Source organism: Phytophthora cinnamomi, assembly GCF_018691715.1.
Source record: "Phytophthora cinnamomi strain GKB4 chromosome Unknown Contig92, whole genome shotgun sequence".
Classification (NCBI taxonomy): domain Eukaryota; phylum Oomycota; class Peronosporomycetes; order Peronosporales; family Peronosporaceae; genus Phytophthora; species Phytophthora cinnamomi.
Window position 1 is genome coordinate 259,081 of NW_027151025.1, and position 20,675 is coordinate 279,755.

The window sequence follows — 20,675 nt, forward strand, 5'->3', positions numbered from 1 at the left end:
ACAAATACTTCAAACTAAGTGCGCATATGAACAAAAAAATGAAATTGGCAAAGTCATGCTTCTCTCTAAATTTTTGCAACAAAACTGTTACTGGTGACTTTACGTTTTGCGAGTTTACGCCTGTATGTAGACACCTGTACTAAGACTTGTATACTTGTACTGTACTTGCAGCGTTTACTTCGAAACAGAGAAAGTGTCCTCAAGTCGACAACGTCGGGTGCTCTTTATTACTAAGCCAGATGTGCCAGCTAACCGTGCTTGAGCGACGATTTACTTAAGTGTAACGGTTTTCTCACCCCACAACGAGTTAGAAGACGAATAGAGTGTGCAACATTCTTGAAAGCGCCAACAACTATTGTTTTCTATCGGTAGCCCAGGTAGCCAGTCGATTTAGTCGCGGCTGGATACTGTTTATCAAAATGCTGCTTAGACAATATCTTTTAACCACGATACACAGTGAGGAAAGGAGCTTTTTAGATATCGAAACGCTAATGCGAGTGGTAAAGTGGTGTGGTATAGTAACAAATACTTGAAGTATTAAATAACGAAGTACTGAGGTTAGATGCATGCTGACAAATCAAAACTACAAAAATTGTAGTTTGCAAGTGGACGACTGCCAAATATAGCTTACTCGAGCGGCTTATCTGCAGCGATATGTCGGGGTCAGAAGCCCGACGTAAATCCGCGGAGACGCGAAATCGGTCTTGATAAGTGGCCCTACCCCTACCTTTATGTCGTGTAGCCATCATAAAAGTTTATCTTGCTATTTGTATTGTTTAATCCGACCATCATTCTTGAAGGTGTTTCATTCACTCTGGTGACTTATCGCCTCGATTATATCTTCCTGCCGACAACTTGAAGTTGCGCTCACTTTTGAATCGGCCGGCGAAGGCGCGAAGTCGACCTCCGCCGACAACTCAAGCGAAGGTATGAGTGTTGCTAAATGATGTTCTCGTACTTGCTGTGGCTGATCCGTGCTCGTGCCATGCAGGAACATGGTGCGCCTCGTGCACTCCGCGATCCACTGGCAGCTGCGCTGCTTCGAAGACTCGTCCAGCGACGAGAACACGCCGCCGAACGTCGCTGCGGCACCGCACCACGACCACAGCTGACGACCCTGCGGTGCAGACGGCGACTCCAGCGCAACGGGGACGGCAACGCCTCCGTGGCTGTCTCCGGAGCGGACCAAGCGTCGGTCGAAGAGCGCGACGAACCCGCCGCCACCGGAGACACCACCACCACCAGAGACGCCGCTTCCTCCGACGGCGCGTGCGTATGCCAACCCGACGACATCGTCTCCAGTGCTGCTGGAGACACCACCAAGATCCCCGCCGCTCCCGAGGACGACCAAGACGAATCACCCACGACGCCAAGGCCACCAAGGCCGCCAAGCACGCCGAGAAGCTGCAGCCCCGTACGAGCGCCCTTGCTCCGCGCCCCAGCGCGCCATCCGTGCTGCCTCTGCAGTGCAAGCGACGGCTCCGTCCATGGTGAATCTGGCACCGGTGGCTCGGCAGCAAGCGTCACAACCGGGCGACACCTTCGTGCCAGCGCGCTGGCCATACCGCGTTGCGCACTTGCGCGACAATTTCAACCTGTTGGCTACGATCTTCCCTGCGGTGCGCCACTTCGGGTCCTGCAACTGCTGGAACCCGTGCCGCACGGACTCCTGCCGCAACGCACTGATGCACGACTTCTGCAGCCCGAACTGCTGCCCATACTCGGGGAAGTGCGGCAACGGCCTGGATGATTCGACCAAGGTTTTCCTCGGCCGCAACCAACGCACGCGCGAGTTGGGGATGCTAGAAGTATTATACGGTACGCTTCTACTACAGTATTATTAATCAACAAATATTAAATAACGAGGTTTTAACCCCTTACTTCCCTTATGTTGTACCGTACAACATAAATTGTGTATATCCTAATTCACCTTTTTCGCAGCGTCTCTGGTATGTCGGACCTCCAACACAAGGATATTTTAAACTTGAGATTTGTATTGAACACATGTCCATGTATCAGTATAATGAAACTGAGATATTTTTCTTGTACATAACATCCACACGTACAAGCTTAGGTCTTCAGTCGGGAGGGTTCGGTTGAAGGTCGTAGAGACAGGATCCACAAACCCATCAACGGGTGAGTGGTTCACAGCCACCAACTCGTCATTCTTCAAATGACCTACAGAGAATCAAGATGGTAGCTACGACGGGAAAGACTCCGGGGAACAAACTTACCGAGGAAGAACGCATGCGATGCCTTGAGGCACTGCATGGCGATCGTTACCAGCGACGTATGAGGCGGGCGGAACGCAAAGAGGGCCGAGAAGAGGACAAGAAGAAAACGAAAAGGCTACACGACCAAAATGACAACGCCGGCGAAGGAGAATGCAGAGTCCAAAACTGCGGAAGCTTCGACCGCGACCACCCAACGCATGAAGATAACGGAAGCGAAGGAGGCGACAGTAGAGGCTCGCGCTTGCGCAGAAACCAAGGAAACTACGGTGGCGGATGCGCGTGGTCGTGTAGGCATCGCGCCGGCAACGGCAGCTGATGCAGTGGCGAGAGGTGCTGTGACTGTGCGCAAGAGGACTACACGGCAAGGGGGAACGACAGTGGAGGAGACGGAAACGAGTGCAGCAACTCCAACGTCGGTGGTGGAAGTGATTGCAAATACGGTGGCGTCAGTGGAGTGTACTGCGGTTGCGACGCCTGTGCAACGTCGCGTTTTCTCTACTGAGGAGCCGTGTTCGCGACAGCAGAAGCGGAAAAGAACAACTCAGGCATCGTCAGGCACGCGGCGCCGCAAGAAGCTGATGAAGCTGATGATGAGGTGAGTTACGTTGAGATCCTCCAGCATAATAATGCTTATTCAATCATGTATCCAACATAAGGTCTAGCATACTGACTTATGTTTGTGATAGTGTGATCGGTCTGCCCCAAGTGATGAAGACAAACCAGAGGGGAATGGACAAGTTGATCCATGCCCGATACATACCTGTGTCGTTGATGCAGACCCAAACCTGATGGAACGTGGAGCTAACGAATGCACCGGCCTCAACTCAGACGAGGACCCAGATCTACGCGAGGAGCCTGAAGACGACGAATCTGATGATGGTAGTTGGACGGATGACTGGGACATCGGTGAGATTCGCCGGAGGTTGGCCAGTGTACCGGACATCCAGGTGTTTGAAGTTCTCCAAGTCATGACACTGCTTATTGCGCGCATGCTGGCGCCAATTCGAAAGGGCATCACTTCTCACTGGTCTACAAAGAGTGTAGACGCTATGCCCACGAACCGGTTCAAGTTGTACATGGGGAAGCACAGGTTCTCTCACATCATGGGGCACTTGCATTTCTCGAATAACAAGTCGCCTCGAGCTCGACAGGACCGCGCGTGAAGATCCGGCCGGTAGTGAATGTTCTACAGAGGACATTCGCGCGTGGATACAAAGCTCCCCCGGTCGTTAGCTTTGATGAAGCTACATTACCCTCAAGATCCTGATTCAATCCCAAGTACCAGTTCAACAAGGATAAGCCGCATCGCTGGGGAACGAAGGTGTTTGTGGCAGCGTGCGCGAAGAGGCATATTGCCTGAGGTAAGCGGTGTACCTGGTGTAGTAAGCTCCGGCTAACCACGGCGATTTGTTTTGGCCTAAGTGCTTATGTTGGGTGGGATCCAACATAATCACGGACCAAGTACGACATGGCCCAACATAGCACCAACTTATTTTGTTATTTGCTTATTGTGCTAAAGGCTGGAGGTTTACTGCGGAGCCAAGACTCACCTTCGCACACCTGTGCCGGTCGATAATAATTCAGGAGAGGCGGCGGTACTGCGCAATCTGAACGCCTTGCTGCCACCTTCGGCTTGTTCTCCCTGGAGGCTCGTGGTCACTGATCATTTTTATACATCACCTTCGGCTTGTTCTCGCTGGAGGCTCGTGGTCACTGATCATTTTTATACATCAGTGAAGCTAGCGTTGGAGCTGCTCCATCGCCGAGTCTATCTTACCGGCACAATCCAGACCGATCGATCAGGATACGCTAGCGGTGTCATCACCTCTGAGAAATACAAGACAGTGGCGAAGCGCAAAGTTATCGATCCACCACAGGGCACAATGAAACTTGCCCAAAACAAGCAATTTCCGCAACTAACTGCAGCAATGTGGATGGACCGGAATCCAGTGCACTTGCTGTCGAGCGGAGGCAGTCGGCAACTAACCACAGTCAGTAAGTATTGTGTTGGTGTTAGCTCTATTTGATACGAAGTGCACTAATTTGATTATGCTATGTATTCTAGTGCGACGAATCAACGGTGAAATGCAGTCACTGCTTGCTCCGGAGCTGGTTCGGGACTACCACCGCTGGATGGGCGGTGTTGACGTTCACGACCAGCTCCGGATGCAGCGCTACAGCGTGCAACTCTGTTATGCGCTACAAGCAACATTCAGATTTTTTGTCACGCGAATGTCGCCCGTAAAAGACTCAGGCAATATGCACTGGATAATATGCTATCTGTCCATGTATAAAACCTAACAGGTTCGTCCCGATACATTATTCTTTTGTCATCTTATAAATGATTCAGGGATCTGTGTTTATATAGGGACTAGTACGCGCACTTGTATCGCCCCAACTACTCTGGATAAAATCCAGAGAACACGACATTTAGAGTATTGTAGCACAGTCAATATTGCGAAATAGCACATGCTAATCCGATATATTTGCAGCGGAGGATATTTTTGCAGTTATTATGGAGTGAATCTGAAAAAGTATTCTTTGTCGAGTAGGAGTTATTTCTCTACGAGTGCCTCTTATCAGTCACTTACCACATTTTAGTAACTCTAGAATCCCCCCTCCCAAATTTTTGTGGGCAAAGTAAATAGTGACCCGGGTACTATTCGATGAATCCCGTTAATATAATAGAGGAGCATGAATTAGTCTGGAGTGTAGGCACTGTAGTGGCTATTTGGTGGGTCTGGGTCTGGCATTGCAGCTTATTCGCGGGTCTGGTGTGACCAGGATCCTTACCAGACTCGCAGTAGACCTGTTTAAGATCTAACTCGCCTGGCACACGACGCAACTTTGGTGATCATCAAGGGCGACCTTAACTACCGTCGACTGCTAGGAGATGCCCCCGTCGACGCCTGTACTAGAAGCCGTGTCGTACTTCCCGGCTCCTTTCGTGTCGTTCCGCACGATGAAATTGAACCCAGTAGTGGGCGTTCCTGTTGACACAGTGGCGAACCTGGAGAAGAGGACCCGAAGTGGCGATACAACGGAAATCGTGGCACCATCCAGAGCGCGCTCACCCAGACCCGAGTGGCTGAATAACGGAGCAATCCATAGCTCTCAAGCTTGTAAAATCTGCCCCGCTACGTTAAGTAGCCCTCAGTCTACTACATGTAGCCGTCAAGTGCACTGACGTGTTAGTGCACGACAACTAATCACGAAATAAAGATCATTCACATCGTTTGTCAAATATGCGTATGGTTTCCTCAACTTAGATCCACCTAACAAAGTGTACCACGAAAAATCTACTTCGCCCCCAGAGCGGGGGTAAGAACGCTCTGGATGGTGCCGCGCTTGCCGTTGTACCGCCACTGCACGTCCTCCTTCTCCAGCTTGTCTACGATATCAGCTGGGATGGCCACCACGGGGTCCGACTTCAGCGTGCGGAGCGATACGAAAGGTGCCGGGAAGAACGGCACAGCCTCCTCCACACGCGTCGACGGAGGCCACATACGGTCTCCTAGTAGACGACGGTAGTTCAGGTCGCCTTTGATGATCACCAGCGTTGCCTCACGCGCCAAGCGGTTCTGCAGCTCAATTGGCATCTCCCAGTAGTAAGTGTAGCGGTTCCAGAAGATGTCGGGACGCACCACCAACTGCTCGTTCTTCACGTAACCAGCGAGGCGCTTGCCCAAAGCCTGCACCTCCGGTGTACGCGACTCACGCTGCATCTCGTCAATGTGCTCGTGCACATCGGCGGGCGTCGCGTCCGATACGTACATCGGTTCAGCCTTGACATTGAGCGTCACCTTGCCGCACCAGGCATGAGCCAAACAGTGATCCGCCAGCGCGAGGTCGAGCAGCAGTTCAGTGCCGCTGTTGTCATTAATGTACTGGATCCCCAGCTTTTGGGGGTCGCCGGACTCGCTCGCCTGCTCCAAGAAGGTAATGACCCTGTCGCTGTGGTCCACGAGCAACAGTTCATCATCAAACTCGAGCGAAGCATCTGCACCGCTAATGGTGTCCTTCACCTCCTTGTAGCACCCGTCGGCCTTGTTGCCCCACAGACACAGCTTCATGAACCGCTTCAGCTGGTCGTGATGGCTCTGCGAACTCGCCTCCTCCTGGGCCGACAGACCCACCGCCGTCTGCAGCAGAGCCCATGGTGTCTCCTCCTGCAGCTCCGCCACCTTCATCGGGTGGAACGGGTCCACGCCGGTCGAGTAATACTCGGTCAGCAGCAGCACAAGGTGGAACATGTACTGCTCGCACAGAAACCACGGCGAGTTCTGCCACGTGTAGCCCTTGCTGGTCAGTAGCGCCTCCCACTGCGCGCTTATGGGGGACTTGGCCGACTCCAGTGGGAACTGCGACGGCAGCGGGATCACGGCGTCGTTGACCATGTCGTCTGCGAGCTGCAGCAGGCGCTGGCACTGCTCGTCCGAGAAGCGGTCGCGGTTGTGGGCCACGCAGTCGCGGACGAGGCCCGGGAGACGCGTCACGTACGACTCGTTGGCGAAGGTGCCAGGCACGTTGGTGTAGATCTCTTCGAGCTGCTGCACACGCGAGAGGAATTCAGCCGAGACGCCCATGGCGCTTGAAACGGGCTTGAACGCTGCGACTGAAAAATGGTTATGAGTGGTGATCCTGCACCTCGCCTACAGGCGGCACGGAGCGGCACTGGATAAACACTCGTTCTCGCGGGACTCACATAATCGCCGAGCGCTGCCCATGCCAATCGCAGGCGATCTGTGCTTCAGGGTGGTAATTCACGGCGACGGAATCAAGCGTTTGCTCTGAAACAGCGTAAGCACCGCCAGCTGTAAATGTTTTGTCGTTCATGTGATGGCTGAGACCAAGCGACACGACATATTTCACCATGGTTTTGTTCGTCTTCAACAACGAACAGACTATTGCAGAACGCGTGGCCTCAGAATGACGATCATGCTGAGAGAAGAGGAGGTTACATTTACCTCTGCCGTTGTACTTCGTCCACGCGGTGCCATCGGTTGATCACGCCGCACCACCGGTTGACCACGCTGCGCCACTAGTTGATCACGCCGCTCCACCGCTTGGATATGACGGCGAAGGCTGCAATCAATGATGTGTGAGCATGAATTGACAGTACTGGCTTATCACTGTGAGAAGCTACTTTGTCAACTACTACATGTATAGTACTTTATGGCTTCAACCATGGATTCATAGCTACTGCAGTAGCAGTACGAGGGGTCCTCACGGTTGGAAAGTAAGGTTGTCTCCACTGCGTGGCAGCAAATCTGGAAGCAAATCCGAAATATGACCCTTGGTTTACCGTTTGCTGCCAGACGCAAATCGGCGCGGCTCCACCGCGCAGCCGCAAAACAGCTATCTTTAGGGCGCGACTGTTCGCGATTTTTCGATATGGAATCAATTGACGAAGAACTCGTCTCTGGAAGCCTCGACAGTGATGACGAGGCCTTCAGTGGTGATGATGAGGTAGGTTGAGGCAGCACCGCAGGTCCTCTACTCTTCCTCACACTACGTTGTTTGTCACTAGGCATTTCTCCTCCTCTTGTCTACCGCGTCACACTACCTTCCAAAACGCAAAAGACGGGGTTCTGTTCGCGGCAAAGCTGCTAATATCCAACGCGATTTCGAAGCAGAATTTGGAGAAATTACTTTGCTGAAAGTCCTCTTTACCCCGAAAAATACTTTCGCCGTCGCTATCGCATGCGAAGACCTCTCTTCCGTCGAATCATGGACGCAGTTGTATCGAGAGATGATGATTTTCGGCAACGTGGCGACGCTTTAGAAAAAAAGGCATTTTCAAAAGTGCTCTGCTGCTATGCAAATGCCAGCATACAGGTGCTGCGCCGACTCGTTAGACGACAACGTTGCAATGGCTGAGTCTACAGTTTTGAAGTACTCCAAAAAGTTTTGCGAAGCTGTGATAGCAGAATTCGGGAGTGAATACTTGCGAACACCTACACACAGCGATATTACGCGGCAGCTTAACGTTTCCGCAGACCGGGGGTTTCCGGGCTGTATCGGTTCCCTCGCGCGTTGCGGCCTTGCCATTTTCACTCGCGTTTGACATCTGTGGTGGCTTGGGGAAGGAAAACTTGAAATGCGCGCGATCTTCGAGAGGCGCAAACACTGTCCGCTTGCTATTGTCTCGATTTCATAGCAGTGTGCTGATGAGACGTCAATTGTACCCGAACACGTTGAATTTGCTACTAGCCTCAAACGCCGCCCCAAATCGGTGAAATTTGCTGCCAATAGGCGCACCTGTTTGTGTCTGGCCTAGTTTAGAACCCGCGGTGGAGAGATCTGGCCGCAAACAATAAATTTCCGTCTGGGTCGCAATTTGCTGCCGCGGTGGAGACAACCTAAGTACCTAAGTACCGTATAATACCTCTAGCATCCGACAAGTGGATTTGTTCCGCGAGCTGTTGATGGACGGAGCTTCAGAGTCAGCTGGCAAGGTACTTGAGGAGTTAGTGCAGCTCCTACAAGCTCATCAAATCAACCCCGTGCCTTACAGACCTCAACTTGTCGGGCTGGTGGAGCGCTTTCACCGCTCATGGAAGGGCTGCGTGGCGATGTTCATGCAAGACGAAAGACAAGTTGATTGGAATCTTTGGGTGAAATTCGCTGTTTATACTTATAACTCGGCTAGGGATTCTACGGTGGCGTTGAGCCCGAACGAGCTCATGATGGAACGACGACTGAGAGCTCCCAACGAGCTTCTGCGACGAACGGAGGTGACGGAAGCCGACGAGCTGCCAGCTTACCACGCGAACCTGTTGAAAGCAATGAAGCGGAGTCATGAGTGCGCCGAGCAGGCTCGAAGACGTGAACAAGAACGACAAGCTCGGTACTACAACCGCAAGACGCGGAACAAACGGCAGTTTCAGGTCGGCGATTTGGTCTTGATGCACAACCCTCCCCGTGGCAAGAACGTCACGAAGATCGTGCACCAGTGGATGGGACCATTACGGATGGTGGAACCTGCCGGCTACAACAATTTTGTGCTGACACGAGAGGATAAGACAGGGAAGGCGGAGTCGTTGATCGCCCACGTGTCTTTCCTCATTAGCTATCACTATTCTGAGGCACTACTCGCGCAGGTCGCGCGTGACATTGACGAGCAGCTCGATTGTGAAGACCAGCCGCCGACGCGGGATGAACCGGAGACAGCAGCGGCTGTACGGTCAGCAAAGGCGCCGGCTGGGCGAACGACGAGAGCGAGAGGTTCGAAACGAATGCGAGCAGCAGTGGACGACGCTGTTGTGCACGACGCCACGCGTGGCCTCTTGGTGGAGCGACGGAGGCGGTGACGGCGCAACGGTGCAGGGCAGTACGTGCTCGAGTATGAGCTGTACCCATGCAGTGACCCAAGTCGATGGACTACACGTGCCAGCGGGCTATGGCTCGGCGATGGACGTGCATAGGCGCGATGGGCGTCAGTGGCGGAGTACGATCGGCTCTACAGAGACGACCGGGTTGTGGAAGACCCGGGTGATGAGGAAGTCGTGTAATTAGGCCAGCTTCTCGGCGGAGTGCGAGATGGCAGACGTGGCACGGACATCAGCCGACGGCGTTGAAGCTGGCGTCAGCGTGGTATATGAATCCGGTCGGCCTCGCGGTCGACGGGATCTGTTGCACGGGATCTACGGGACCTCCGGGATCTCCGGACTCAGCGAGCCTCGCGAGATGAGCTCACGCTGGATTTAGACGGCCAGCGGACAAGCCGCCTGGATCCGAAACGTGTGCTCGGGAACGAGCACGACACACGAACATACGGTAAGCAAGGCGTGGCGTGAGGCTACTGGCGACCTCAGTGGACGGCTGCACGGCGTGGACGACGACGGAGTGCCGAACAAGGAAGCACGTGGCTTCCAAGTCTCTCGACGGCTGCGACGAGTAGGGTAGGCGCGTGGGCGTACACCCGAGTGGCTAGAGCAGGCGTACGAGCGGAACTCAAGTTGTGCACGACAATTGGGCGTGTATTGTAGTTAGTCTGTAGTTGATACTGCATCTAGCCTGTCTAAATAAAGTAGGTGTCGCTGCCAGTCGGGCACGCACCGGCGCGATGTCTTGCGCTTGGACACTGTCGGCCAGACGGACTTCGGACTGCATCAGCACAGTCACGACCAAACCCCGAGCGTGTGGGGCGCTAACACGTTGCAGTAGTGTGAGTGTAACTGAATGTTGTTCGATGACAAACTCGCCTGGAGCGGCAAGAGCATTTCTTACGAACTGCAAATTATGACGTTCCTCACGGCCGAAACTAACCAGTGCACGAGGTGGATCGAAAAGCATCACCGTTTGATCTTAATGACAACAGCGGCACTGAACTGCTGCTCGACCTCGCGCTAGCGGATCACTTGCTGGCTCCTGGAAGTGAGAGCGAAATCTGTACGATTTCGCGAGGCAGGACCTGTGCTTCCGGGAGGTGAGGCAGGTGATGTGTGGCGCGCTTTTCAGAGACAGGTTTACGACAAGTGAATATTCGACGGTCGACCGACAGTAATTCGACAATACTACAGTAGGGGTTCTGACGGTTGGAAAGTAAGTAAGTAAACGGTTTCATTGTCCAATGAAATCCAACCTTGGAACCCTGCGAATACTTTCCTCGAAACTTTGAAAGGAAGACCACAACATCGGTTTGATTCGCTGTTCAGGGAAGCAGTAGGTTTGATTTTATTGGGTGAAATTCGTGTGGCCGCATTGCCATCAGTTGCTGTGGTCAGGATTTGGTAGGAGTGGGAATTTTAGATTAGTAGTGATACTACTTCTAGTAGCCGACTCGGAACCAATATCACTACTACTACTACTGTAGTAGGACGGATTTGGTGTTAGAAGTATCACTAATAATTATCACTACTAGTTAGCACTGTGTACCATATTGACTTCTACCATAGCTTTCGCTTGATTTCCTCCATGCGCCTCAGTTCCTGGCGATTGTGACGCAATATTAGCATCCGTTGCGCTCGCTCGTTGTCAGTCCGCGTCCTTAGCGGGCTGATAACGAAGGATCTTGTTGTAGGTCTTGCTGGACGGGATGGTGAGATTCGGGTCTCCCGTCACACCTACTATGAAATCACGAAAGGCCGAAGTCGTTACCAAGTTTTGCGCCAGTCCTTGATAGACAAAGCATACTGATGAGATCTACAATCGCTTAGCATATCCGTTATTCGCACACGCACCGCCGCCGATCAGCCATCGCGCAATATGACCCGACATTTGTTCTTGAGTCGCCGGACTTTTCCACCACGTTCTTTGCCGCTTGGTAAATTGCGCCGCTGGTCCACTTAACTTGAGAGGGGCTTAGTGCTTCGCTTCTGCTTTGGGAGACACTTGTACCATGAAGCGATCGGTGCGACTCAGCCGATGCTGCTGAACTTGGATCGCCAACTCGTGCTGTTTAAGTTTGGATACCAAGTGAGTCTTGGCATTAGACGCGATGCTAGCACCGCATAGCGACTCTTGTCGTGTCTTCGTCATCGCACACAGCAGGCAAATATGTGTGAACGTCTTGCCCCCGTGGCTTCTCTCAGCGGTGTATCACATTCCAAACTGAGTCAGTTCTTCCTCAGCGTCTCTTTGAGCGAGATCGATCACTGTGGTGTCGCTTGAACACGAAATACCGGATATGCTGCTTGGTGCGAACTCGTGGGAATCGCTGTCAATAGTGAAGAATCTGCTCACGCACATGCGACTGCAGAACGGCATTTAGACAGTTTTAGGGTTAACAGACCATACGCGAAGATATTACCACAGCATTGTAATCGTTTTAAAAGGTCGATATCTGGCTTCGTGCAGAGCTCGTTACTGCACAAATCATGTGCCGGACCGCCGCAAACACAGCAAGGAGGTGTCTCCGCTATGTCGCTCCAATGACAGTCAATCTTAGTGCACGTCATCGGTATGTTGCTTGAGCCGCAAACCGAGCGACGGAGCGAGGGAGGGAGGCCGCGAAGCAGCCAATTTTCGCGCCCTTCGAAAATCTCACATGGGTTGAAGTTTGGGGAACTATAGTAGTGATAGCTAGCACTACTAATGACATTTTTTCTCGCTACTATTCAATTAGCACTACTAATCCGCCAAACCACCAGTACTATAGCATAGTACTACTAATTAGTAGTGATATAGCACTACTAACGCTACTAATCTGGGTCTACTACCAAACCCTGGTTGTGGTAAGTGTCACAGCCATGACCGCGCCTCCCGAGTGCGAGCCGCCCACTGCCATGAGCACGATCCCCACACACACGGAGCAATCCTTGTAGCCCGACGCAGGGAGCAGCTGCTGGCCGACGCCGCCAACGGCTGGCGCCGGATGGAGCGCAGACGCTGGAATTGAATGAACTGAGGCCGACGCCTTACGAGCGAGGGCACCTGGAACTGCCTCGCGAGAATGGTCACCAGATGGCTGCCTTACAGCGGACGCGGCATACCTGTTGTGTAGATATGGGGAACAATCGCTGTCTTTTTTTACGGATCCACGCTCCGGTATCGAACAGCTAGCTAATCAGTTCGCAAAACGCGGAGTTCTCTTCGCATTACTCGAGCTTCTTCCTTGTAGTGCTCAATGCCCTCACCTTGATAAGAGTAGCGAGTGCTACTATTTGCTTCGTGCACCATAGCTTCTTCGTCGCCGACTCCAGTTCCCTCTATCTCGTTGACCACCATCGCGACTTCAAGCCACGCCAGCGCACTTGCGCGCTCGCTAGTGGCGAGCCGCTACGTGTCATAATCGCTAGTGATGAATGGCAGACAGAAACTTTCTTCCAGAAAGAGCGGTACTCACGGATGGGGCTCGAAGGCTTGATTTGATTGGGCTCTCACGCACAGGTTTCCGCAGCGAAAGTGCTTCGAACGTAGGGGATCCGTTTTGTGTACTGTTCTTCTCTTTGTGGTCCACAGCGCGTTGACCTTCCAAGCAAACGTATAGGCAATATCTTGGATATAGGATTAAAAAAATATTACACCACGAATAGAAGGTCAGTCACCACCACGTATAGGCAATATCTTGGATGAGCAGCCACTCCGTGGAGATCAGTCTGCCTTGCCAGCCGGCACCCCGGTGTAGGATAGTTGGGTGGGCTGGAGGCCTCAAGTACCGAAAATGCCCCATAGTGTAATGAGGGGGGTATCGGAACCCGGTCCCGAAATGGGTCGGATAGCCACAGGCATCTCCACCAGAGCTAGCCTCACGCCTTGTGGGTGGGTCTCGGTGGCATAAATCTCTCTTCAAGCAAACGTAGCAGCAGGTCGCCCACCCCAGCAATCTGCTACACGATGGCGTGAAGCGTATCACTGTGGTCAATGATGATTCAGTCGGAGATAGGACTGTGTTATTTGAGGTATTATTCGAAAATGAAAAACATGAGGTGTTCAGCAGGCAAACCTTACATGACGCTCACGTGCTACTTGTCCCCTTTCTTGCGTTTGTGATTACGCTTGCTCTGATCTTTGTTTCGTTGGTAGCACTCACGGACTATCGCGCTGACATGAACCTTATCCTCGGCGTCTTTGACTGCTGTGCCTGCTTATTTGTCTTGCGTGCATTAGCAGCCAAGCTGGAAGATACCCGATCGGCCACCCGATCAGCCAGGGAGCGCACGTTCTCAGGCCAAGCGGTTCGCTGTTCGTCCGTTTTCATTCCCTCAAGGGTAAGGAGCATTTCGTCGGGCTTGATGTAGTTAACCGCGCGATTTCAAATCGCGGGGTGACACCACCGTTGTGTTGACCCTTGAGTTTTGCTCGAGATGCCCATCAAGGTGACGTAGGTATGATGGAAAAGTGCATGTGACAGACGCACTCCATTTAGTGCCTTTGACAGTGTCATGAGCAGATCACATTGATCACAGTGATAGGCTTCACGCCAGCGTGTTATCTGCCCACCATAACGCTGACTACGCATGAACATGCGTAGTCATGACGTTGCCCTTGTCCGCGCTGAAGAAGACGCGGGTGACGAGCGCCACTCGATAGAGCCGGATCGGCATATCAAGCATCATCGGGCGGTCGCAGCCGCAGCGATTGCCAGAGAAGGAGGAGGAAGCGGGTTGCCCGTGCCGTGTGCTGTTGGCACTGTGGCCCAAGGCTGGGGTCTGGGTGGGGCGCTCGGCGGCACGACAGAAGTCAAGGCGCAGTTTGTGGACCGCGAACCAAGCGCCAACGGCAGTGGAAACGCGCCCGATGATACAACACCACTCTGTGGGGGAATGTCTGCAGCGCGCGCAGCCGACACACCCGGATTTTCCGCCCGGCGTTTACGCCGGCGGACCCCGTCGGAGACTGGCTGCTGATACTTACCGTATAATACTTCTAGCATCCGACAACCCACCAATCGTCACGGTGTAGGGTTAACCGAATTAACAAAACCTCAATAGGTTTTTAAAATGATGTACAAAACACAATTTTAGTCAGTCAGCTAACTAATCGTCTGGTAGGACCTCAAATACCCCCGTTGCGGCGTTCTCAACTACATCTCTGTCATCTTGCACCTCTCCAAGATGGCGATCAAGCTGCCCCAATCGTTGCAGCGCATCTGCGACAGCAGTAGACGTCTAAAACGTCACTAGGTAGAGCGGTACTTGTTCTCTCTTCACTAGCAGCAGCGCCCTTAAAAATGAAGGAGAATCCGCTCTTAATAACTAGCCGGGCTGAGGTCTTCCCAGGCTGCAACCACCCACTCAGTCACATCCTTTCGCTTCGGAGCTGCTAGCTTGAACTTAACACCGAGTTGGCGAGGTGCGCTGAGCTGAGCTTGGAGATTCTCCAACCAACGTGCTCGTAGCCGAGCTTTCAGGGGCATGTTCCAGCTGATATCGGCGGGCTAACGCACACTCGTGCAGCCTGGAGCTTGAGCCTAAGTTAGGAATCTGTTGTGTGTAGCGTACCTAATATTTGGAACACATTCATGTCGGAAGAACGCCATAACAACAATGGCGCGCCAGCGCCCAGGGAGGAAGCGCGGCGAAAATGGCAAAGGCAATCATCACCACGAGTTCACGCGTAGTCGGAACCCTACTTCGTGAAGCTGGCTGCCGTAAATCACTGTCGAGACCACAAGAGCATGGACGACAAGCTCGAAAAGTTCTTTCCTAATGTTGAGGGCAAGTTACGTGAGACCAAGCGGTGTTACTGCTCTGGGATGATCTGGCTGCTCCCTGGACAAAGGATGTCCAAGCTTATGCGAAGGATCTGAATGTAGTTCTGGTTCCTGTGCACTCCGAACCGTAGCATCACTTCCTGCATGATGAGCGTCGCCACCGCCTCAGCCGTGTGCTCCGTCACGCAGCTCGCCACTGCATACCTCGTTACGTATTCGACTGCAGAGATGACATACCTGTCACCACCGTCGGCTACTGGAAAGGGTCCGGCGACATCAAGCGCCCACCGGTCTCCAACTGCACCACCGCGCAAACGGCGTAGCGGCGGTCGGGCGGCTTCGCCTTCCTGGAGCCGCGCTCTGGGCATCCGCGCGCCCAGCGTCTGACCTCTCGATAGAGGCCAGGCCACTAGTATAATTGGGCCACACGACCAACGTGTGAGGGCCACGCAAGTGTCCACTCCACACACTGCCGTGCATTTCCTTGAATACAGTAGACCATAGCGTTGGTGGCAACACCACTCGCCAAACCATTCGCCGTCTCAATCGTCACCAGTCCGTACTTGCTCACTACCTCCATGCTGCCGTACTTGCCTGCTACCAGCAGTCTCTTCACGAACTTGCTGCGCTGCTACACCATCATGATCTCATCATCACTCAACTGGAGCGTGTAGTCGTCTGCAGGGTTGGCCTCGGCATCGTCGCCCAGGTCATCCGCATCGTTGGTCATCAGTGTGGCGTCGTTCGCCATGGTCTTGGGCGTCGTGGCACACGTCGTCGCCACGGCCGTCCCATTCGTCGCGTTCTTGTGGGTCGCGCTCTTGGTCGCGGGCTTCACCGTCGTCAATGGTGTCGTCGTTGTCATCGCCAGTGTCGTCGTTGTCACCGCCAGTGTCGGCGTTGTCACCGCCGGTGTCGGCACTGTCGTCGGCGCATCCGTGCTCGCCTTATTCGTTCGTGTCGGTGCCGTCGCCGTGCGTCGCCGACCTTCAGACGCGTGGCGTGGCGCCGTCGTCGGTTTCGCGCGTACGGTGCCCTTGATGCGTCTCGGGGTCGTCGCTGTACGTCGTCCATCATCACACGCGGCATCTCTGCGCGATACAGGGGCATCGTCGTTCTGCTGGGTCGCCATTCTCGTCCGGGGAGGAGCCGCGTTCGGCGTCGTTCGCGTCACTGCGGTCTCCGTCATTGCCTCTCGAACGCCGTACGGCGCATCCATGCTCGCCGTCCAGGTCGTAGTCGTCGTGACCATTGGTGATCCATTGCCCGGTGCCGTGTCGTTCACGTCACTCGCACTTGGTGCCGTCGTTGTCATCATCATCATCCCCGGCTCCACCGTCGTCGTTGCTTCTCGTACGCCTTCCAGCGCATCCGTGCTCGCTGTCCGTATCGTAGTCGTCGTAGCTGTAGGTGGTTCGGTGCTCGGCAGTGTCGTTCACGTCGTTCGTGTTCGGCACCGTTGCGCCCAGTGCACATGTCGTTGTGCTAGTTCTCGGAGGCGTGCACTGCGTCCAGGCACGGTCGTCCTCCTCGCTCGCTTTCGTTTCGTCGTCATTGTTGTCGGGGCGGGCACCGTCGCAGACGCCGCGATACTTCCATTGGCCGCCGTTGCGCCCGTCGCCATGCGGCTCGCGTCGTCGTCGCTGGGTTCGTTTCGCCCCGGTAAGTGTTCGGCGTCACTGGGTCATCGTCATCGTCGTGCTCCACGGATCCGCTCACCGAAACCCCGTCGTTCGTCGCCGGCGTCGAACTGTACGTCGGTACTTCGTCGTCTTCCTCGCGCTCCGCGACGTTCACGGTGGTCACGGTGTCGATCACCGCGTTCGTCGTGTCGACCTGCTTCTCGACCGTGTCGTCCTTGGAGACGTCGCGCTGGTCCATCATCGTGTCGGTCACCGTGTCGTTAGGGGCTGTGCAACTACCAGTCGCTTCTCGCGCATCGGTCGCTGCACGAGCTGCCTCCCTGCCGTTATCGTGTCCGCGTACATGGGCTGGCACAACGCCTACCGCCTCCTGGACGCCTGTGCTCGTTGTTGACTTGGGGTCCGGCGTCGTCGTAGTCGGGTCCGTCGAGATCTGGATTGACATCGGTGCCGTGATCGCTGGCGCCGCCGCATCTGCCTAGCCGTCCATGTCGTCCGCGCGTACCGCTTCAGCAATGGCTGTAGCAGCGTGTCCCGTGCTGTTATTCGTCGTCGTTCTGCCCGCTGCAGCCATCTGCACCGCCTCGCTCACCGGCGCCGCTTGCATCATCGCCTTGTCCGTAGTCGTCGTTCCATCTTGCGTTGACACCGCCGTCTTCCCCGTCAGTACCGCGGCATCTTGTCCGCCGCCCGCAGTCACCGTATGCGTGCTGTCGCTAGGCCTTGCGGCATCTATTGAACTACCGCCATCCGTCGTCACATCTGCGCTCGCTACCAGCGTCTCATGGCCAGTCAGCGAGTTCTCGCCCGCGTCAGTCACATCACTTGCCCTTGCTGTCGCCAGTTGACGTCACCGTCGCCGTCCTACCGCTACTCTTACTGCTGCAGGCGCTCTCGACAAAGCGTCAGCTACCGCATTCGTAGCACCAGGTCGATACTCGACCTGAAGCTCGTATTCCTGTAGAACTAGTGACCATCGATGTAGTCGCCCAGCCAAGTTCGGTTGTGTCATGAGCCATTTCAACGCTGCGTGGTCCGTGATGATTGTGAATGCCCTGCCGTACAGATACGGGCGGAACATCTTCACGGACAATACGACCGTGACATTCAAGCTCGGTGATCGAATAATTTGATGCACTATCCACCTTGCTACCATACGCGATCGGCTGCTAGCCATGCCCATGGTCTTGCAGGAGGCAGGCGCCTAAACCAATCTTGCTGGCGTCTGTCATCAGGCGGAACGGCAATTCAAAGTTATGGTGGAGCAACAGGGGTCGCGTAGTTAGCAGCATCTTAACCCGTTCAAATGCAAATTCTTGTGCCTCACTCCACTGCCACTTCACGTCTTTCTTGAGTAGTCGCGTAAGAGGTTCGACAATAGATCCGAAGGCAGCAATGAACTTACGGTAGTATCCGGCAAGATAGACAAATATCTTGTCTTCTAGCGCATCCACAGGTCGTGGGAACTCTCGCACAGTCTTTATGAGTCGTTCAGCCGGCTGCACCCCTCGATTACTCAAATGATTCCCCAGGTACTCCATGAAGTAGTAGCAAACGTGCATTTCTTAAGCTTGAGACTTAAACCAGCCGATCTTAATCTCTCTAATACACCTGCGAGTTTCACCACATGGCGTTCGATTCCGCCCTTCGTGAAGATAATTATGTCATCCAGATAGACAAGACAGGTCATCCAGGTCAGGCCACGAAGAACTCCATTCATCAGTCGTTGAAAGGTAGCTGGGGCGTTAGTGAGGCCAAATGGCATCCGTCTAAATCGATACAGCCCGCGTTTAGTCATAAAGGCCGTCTTATCACGATCCTCCTCTGAACACGAATCTGCCAGTAACCAGAACGTAGTGAACAGCCGTGCTCCACCCAACGATTCCAAGGTTTCGTCTATCCGTGGTAGCGGATAGACGTCCTTGCGTGCGATGCTATTGATAGCTCTATAGTCAACACAAAATCAAACGGATCCGTCCTTTTTGCGAACAAGCACCACGGGGAAGCCCAGGCACCTTCTCCATGCTCAATCTCACCCGCCGACAGCATAGAGTCCACATTAGAGTCCACTCCAGCGTCCTGTCTGTGCTTGTCGCCGCCGCCGCATCATAATTGGAGCAGCATCTCCCGTATTAATGTGGTGCTCGCCGCCGCATCATAATTGGAGCAGCATCTCCCGTATTAATGTGGTGCTCGACATTGAGCGTCGTAGCTGGAGGGCGTTCTTCTTGCGCGTTAGCTAGATCACGGTAGGCTCGTAGGAATTTCAATACAAGTACTCGTGATTCAGGTTCATCTGCACCAATGGCAACGTCGTGTTCGTCGTCCAAGGGCGTATCAGTATCGCCTAGTTCGTCCAACCAGGTCTGTACGCGCTCCATTTCCAACTCCCCATGCATCTGTAAGAGTTCAACATCTCGATTTATAGGTATCCATACACCTAACTCTCGCCTGCTTGGTAGTCTGACGTGTCCTCCGTATGTGTCGATTGCAGGGATCAGTACTTTCCCATTCGTCACCTTGGTCACAGCCGATGCAAGCAACACTGCACCATTGTTCACAGTAGGTAGAAAGACTCCTTTCTCTCCACCAGGTGCCGCAATCGCCACTTCCACGGGTTGCACGGTCCGCCTGCGTAACTTCGTCGCACTGGCCAACCGCACAGCTGTCATCGCCGAGTCGTTCCCTTCCATCGTTGTTCTGAAAGGAATCATCACTTGCTGCCCTTGTTCCTCGTAGCGTACTTCACTGCGGTCAAAGTCCATAGTTGCTCGATGCCGTTCTAGAAAATCTACGCCCACCAAAACCTCATCAGTGCATCCTTCGATGATGCATGCGTCAATGGTCACTACCTGACCGTACGCATTCTTCATGTCCAAACGCCGAGCACGTCCAGCAAGAAGCCACCAATTCCCTCAACTTACACCACTGGAGCATCCATCCGTTTGTGTTCACCACGCGTCATCCACTCGGTACCCGCTATGGAGTAGCGCGCGTCGCTGTCAATCTTCACGCACTGCGGGGCGCCGTCGACGATCATCACAGCCGTGGGCAGCCTGTCGCTGGCTTCCACGCACACACCGCCGTCATCGCCGGTTGCCTCGACCGTCGCGGTGCCGTCGTGCTGCACCAGGTTCACTCGAGCCCGCTCGTTCGTTCGTGCATCGTCATTGCCAGCACGCCGCTACCTTCGTACTTCCAGTGCACGCCGAGCCTCGTCAGCCTGTCGCCGTCTCCGTACTTCCTGCTTGACGCCGAGCTTGGCGACCACGCACGCCACTTCGTCGTTGTCGTGCGCAGTCTTGGCCGCTCTCTCGTGCGCACGCTGCACACGCCGACGCTTGACTTCACGCAGCACACGCCTCACGGCCACGCGCACCTTCGCTACGCTGCCGAGCTTTATCACGGCCTCGTCGGTCATCCGCGTGCCGAACTCGATCGCCGAGATCTCCGTCGCGGCATTCATCGCCATGTCGTTGATCACCGTCGACACGTGGGTCGCTATGGTGCCTTCCTCAGCTAGGGCTACGCCGTCTCTGTCCTGATCTCCTTCCTCAGAGGTTGACACTGCTTCCCAGTTGGTGGTGGATGCCATCACCGCCGTCATAGCACTTGTTACGACTGCCGCGTCTTCTGTCATCTCGCACTTGGCCGCGCCATCATCGCCCCGTGTGCCACCGTTGTCGTCATTCGTAGCGT

At 54.1% G+C, this 20,675-nt stretch overlaps 1 protein-coding gene across 1 annotated transcript; it reads right to left on the reverse strand.

The window, feature by feature from the left end:
- Positions 1-5,533: 5,533 nt before the first annotated feature.
- Positions 5,534-6,820, reverse strand: IUM83_02744 (uncharacterized protein; the record flags this gene model as incomplete). The annotated part of the gene is made up of 1 exon (XM_067926688.1): positions 5,534-6,820. The coding sequence occupies one exon, from the start codon at positions 6,818-6,820 to the stop codon at positions 5,534-5,536; it is 1,287 nt and encodes a 428-aa protein (XP_067784298.1).
- Between the last annotated feature and the right edge of the window lie 13,855 nt (positions 6,821-20,675).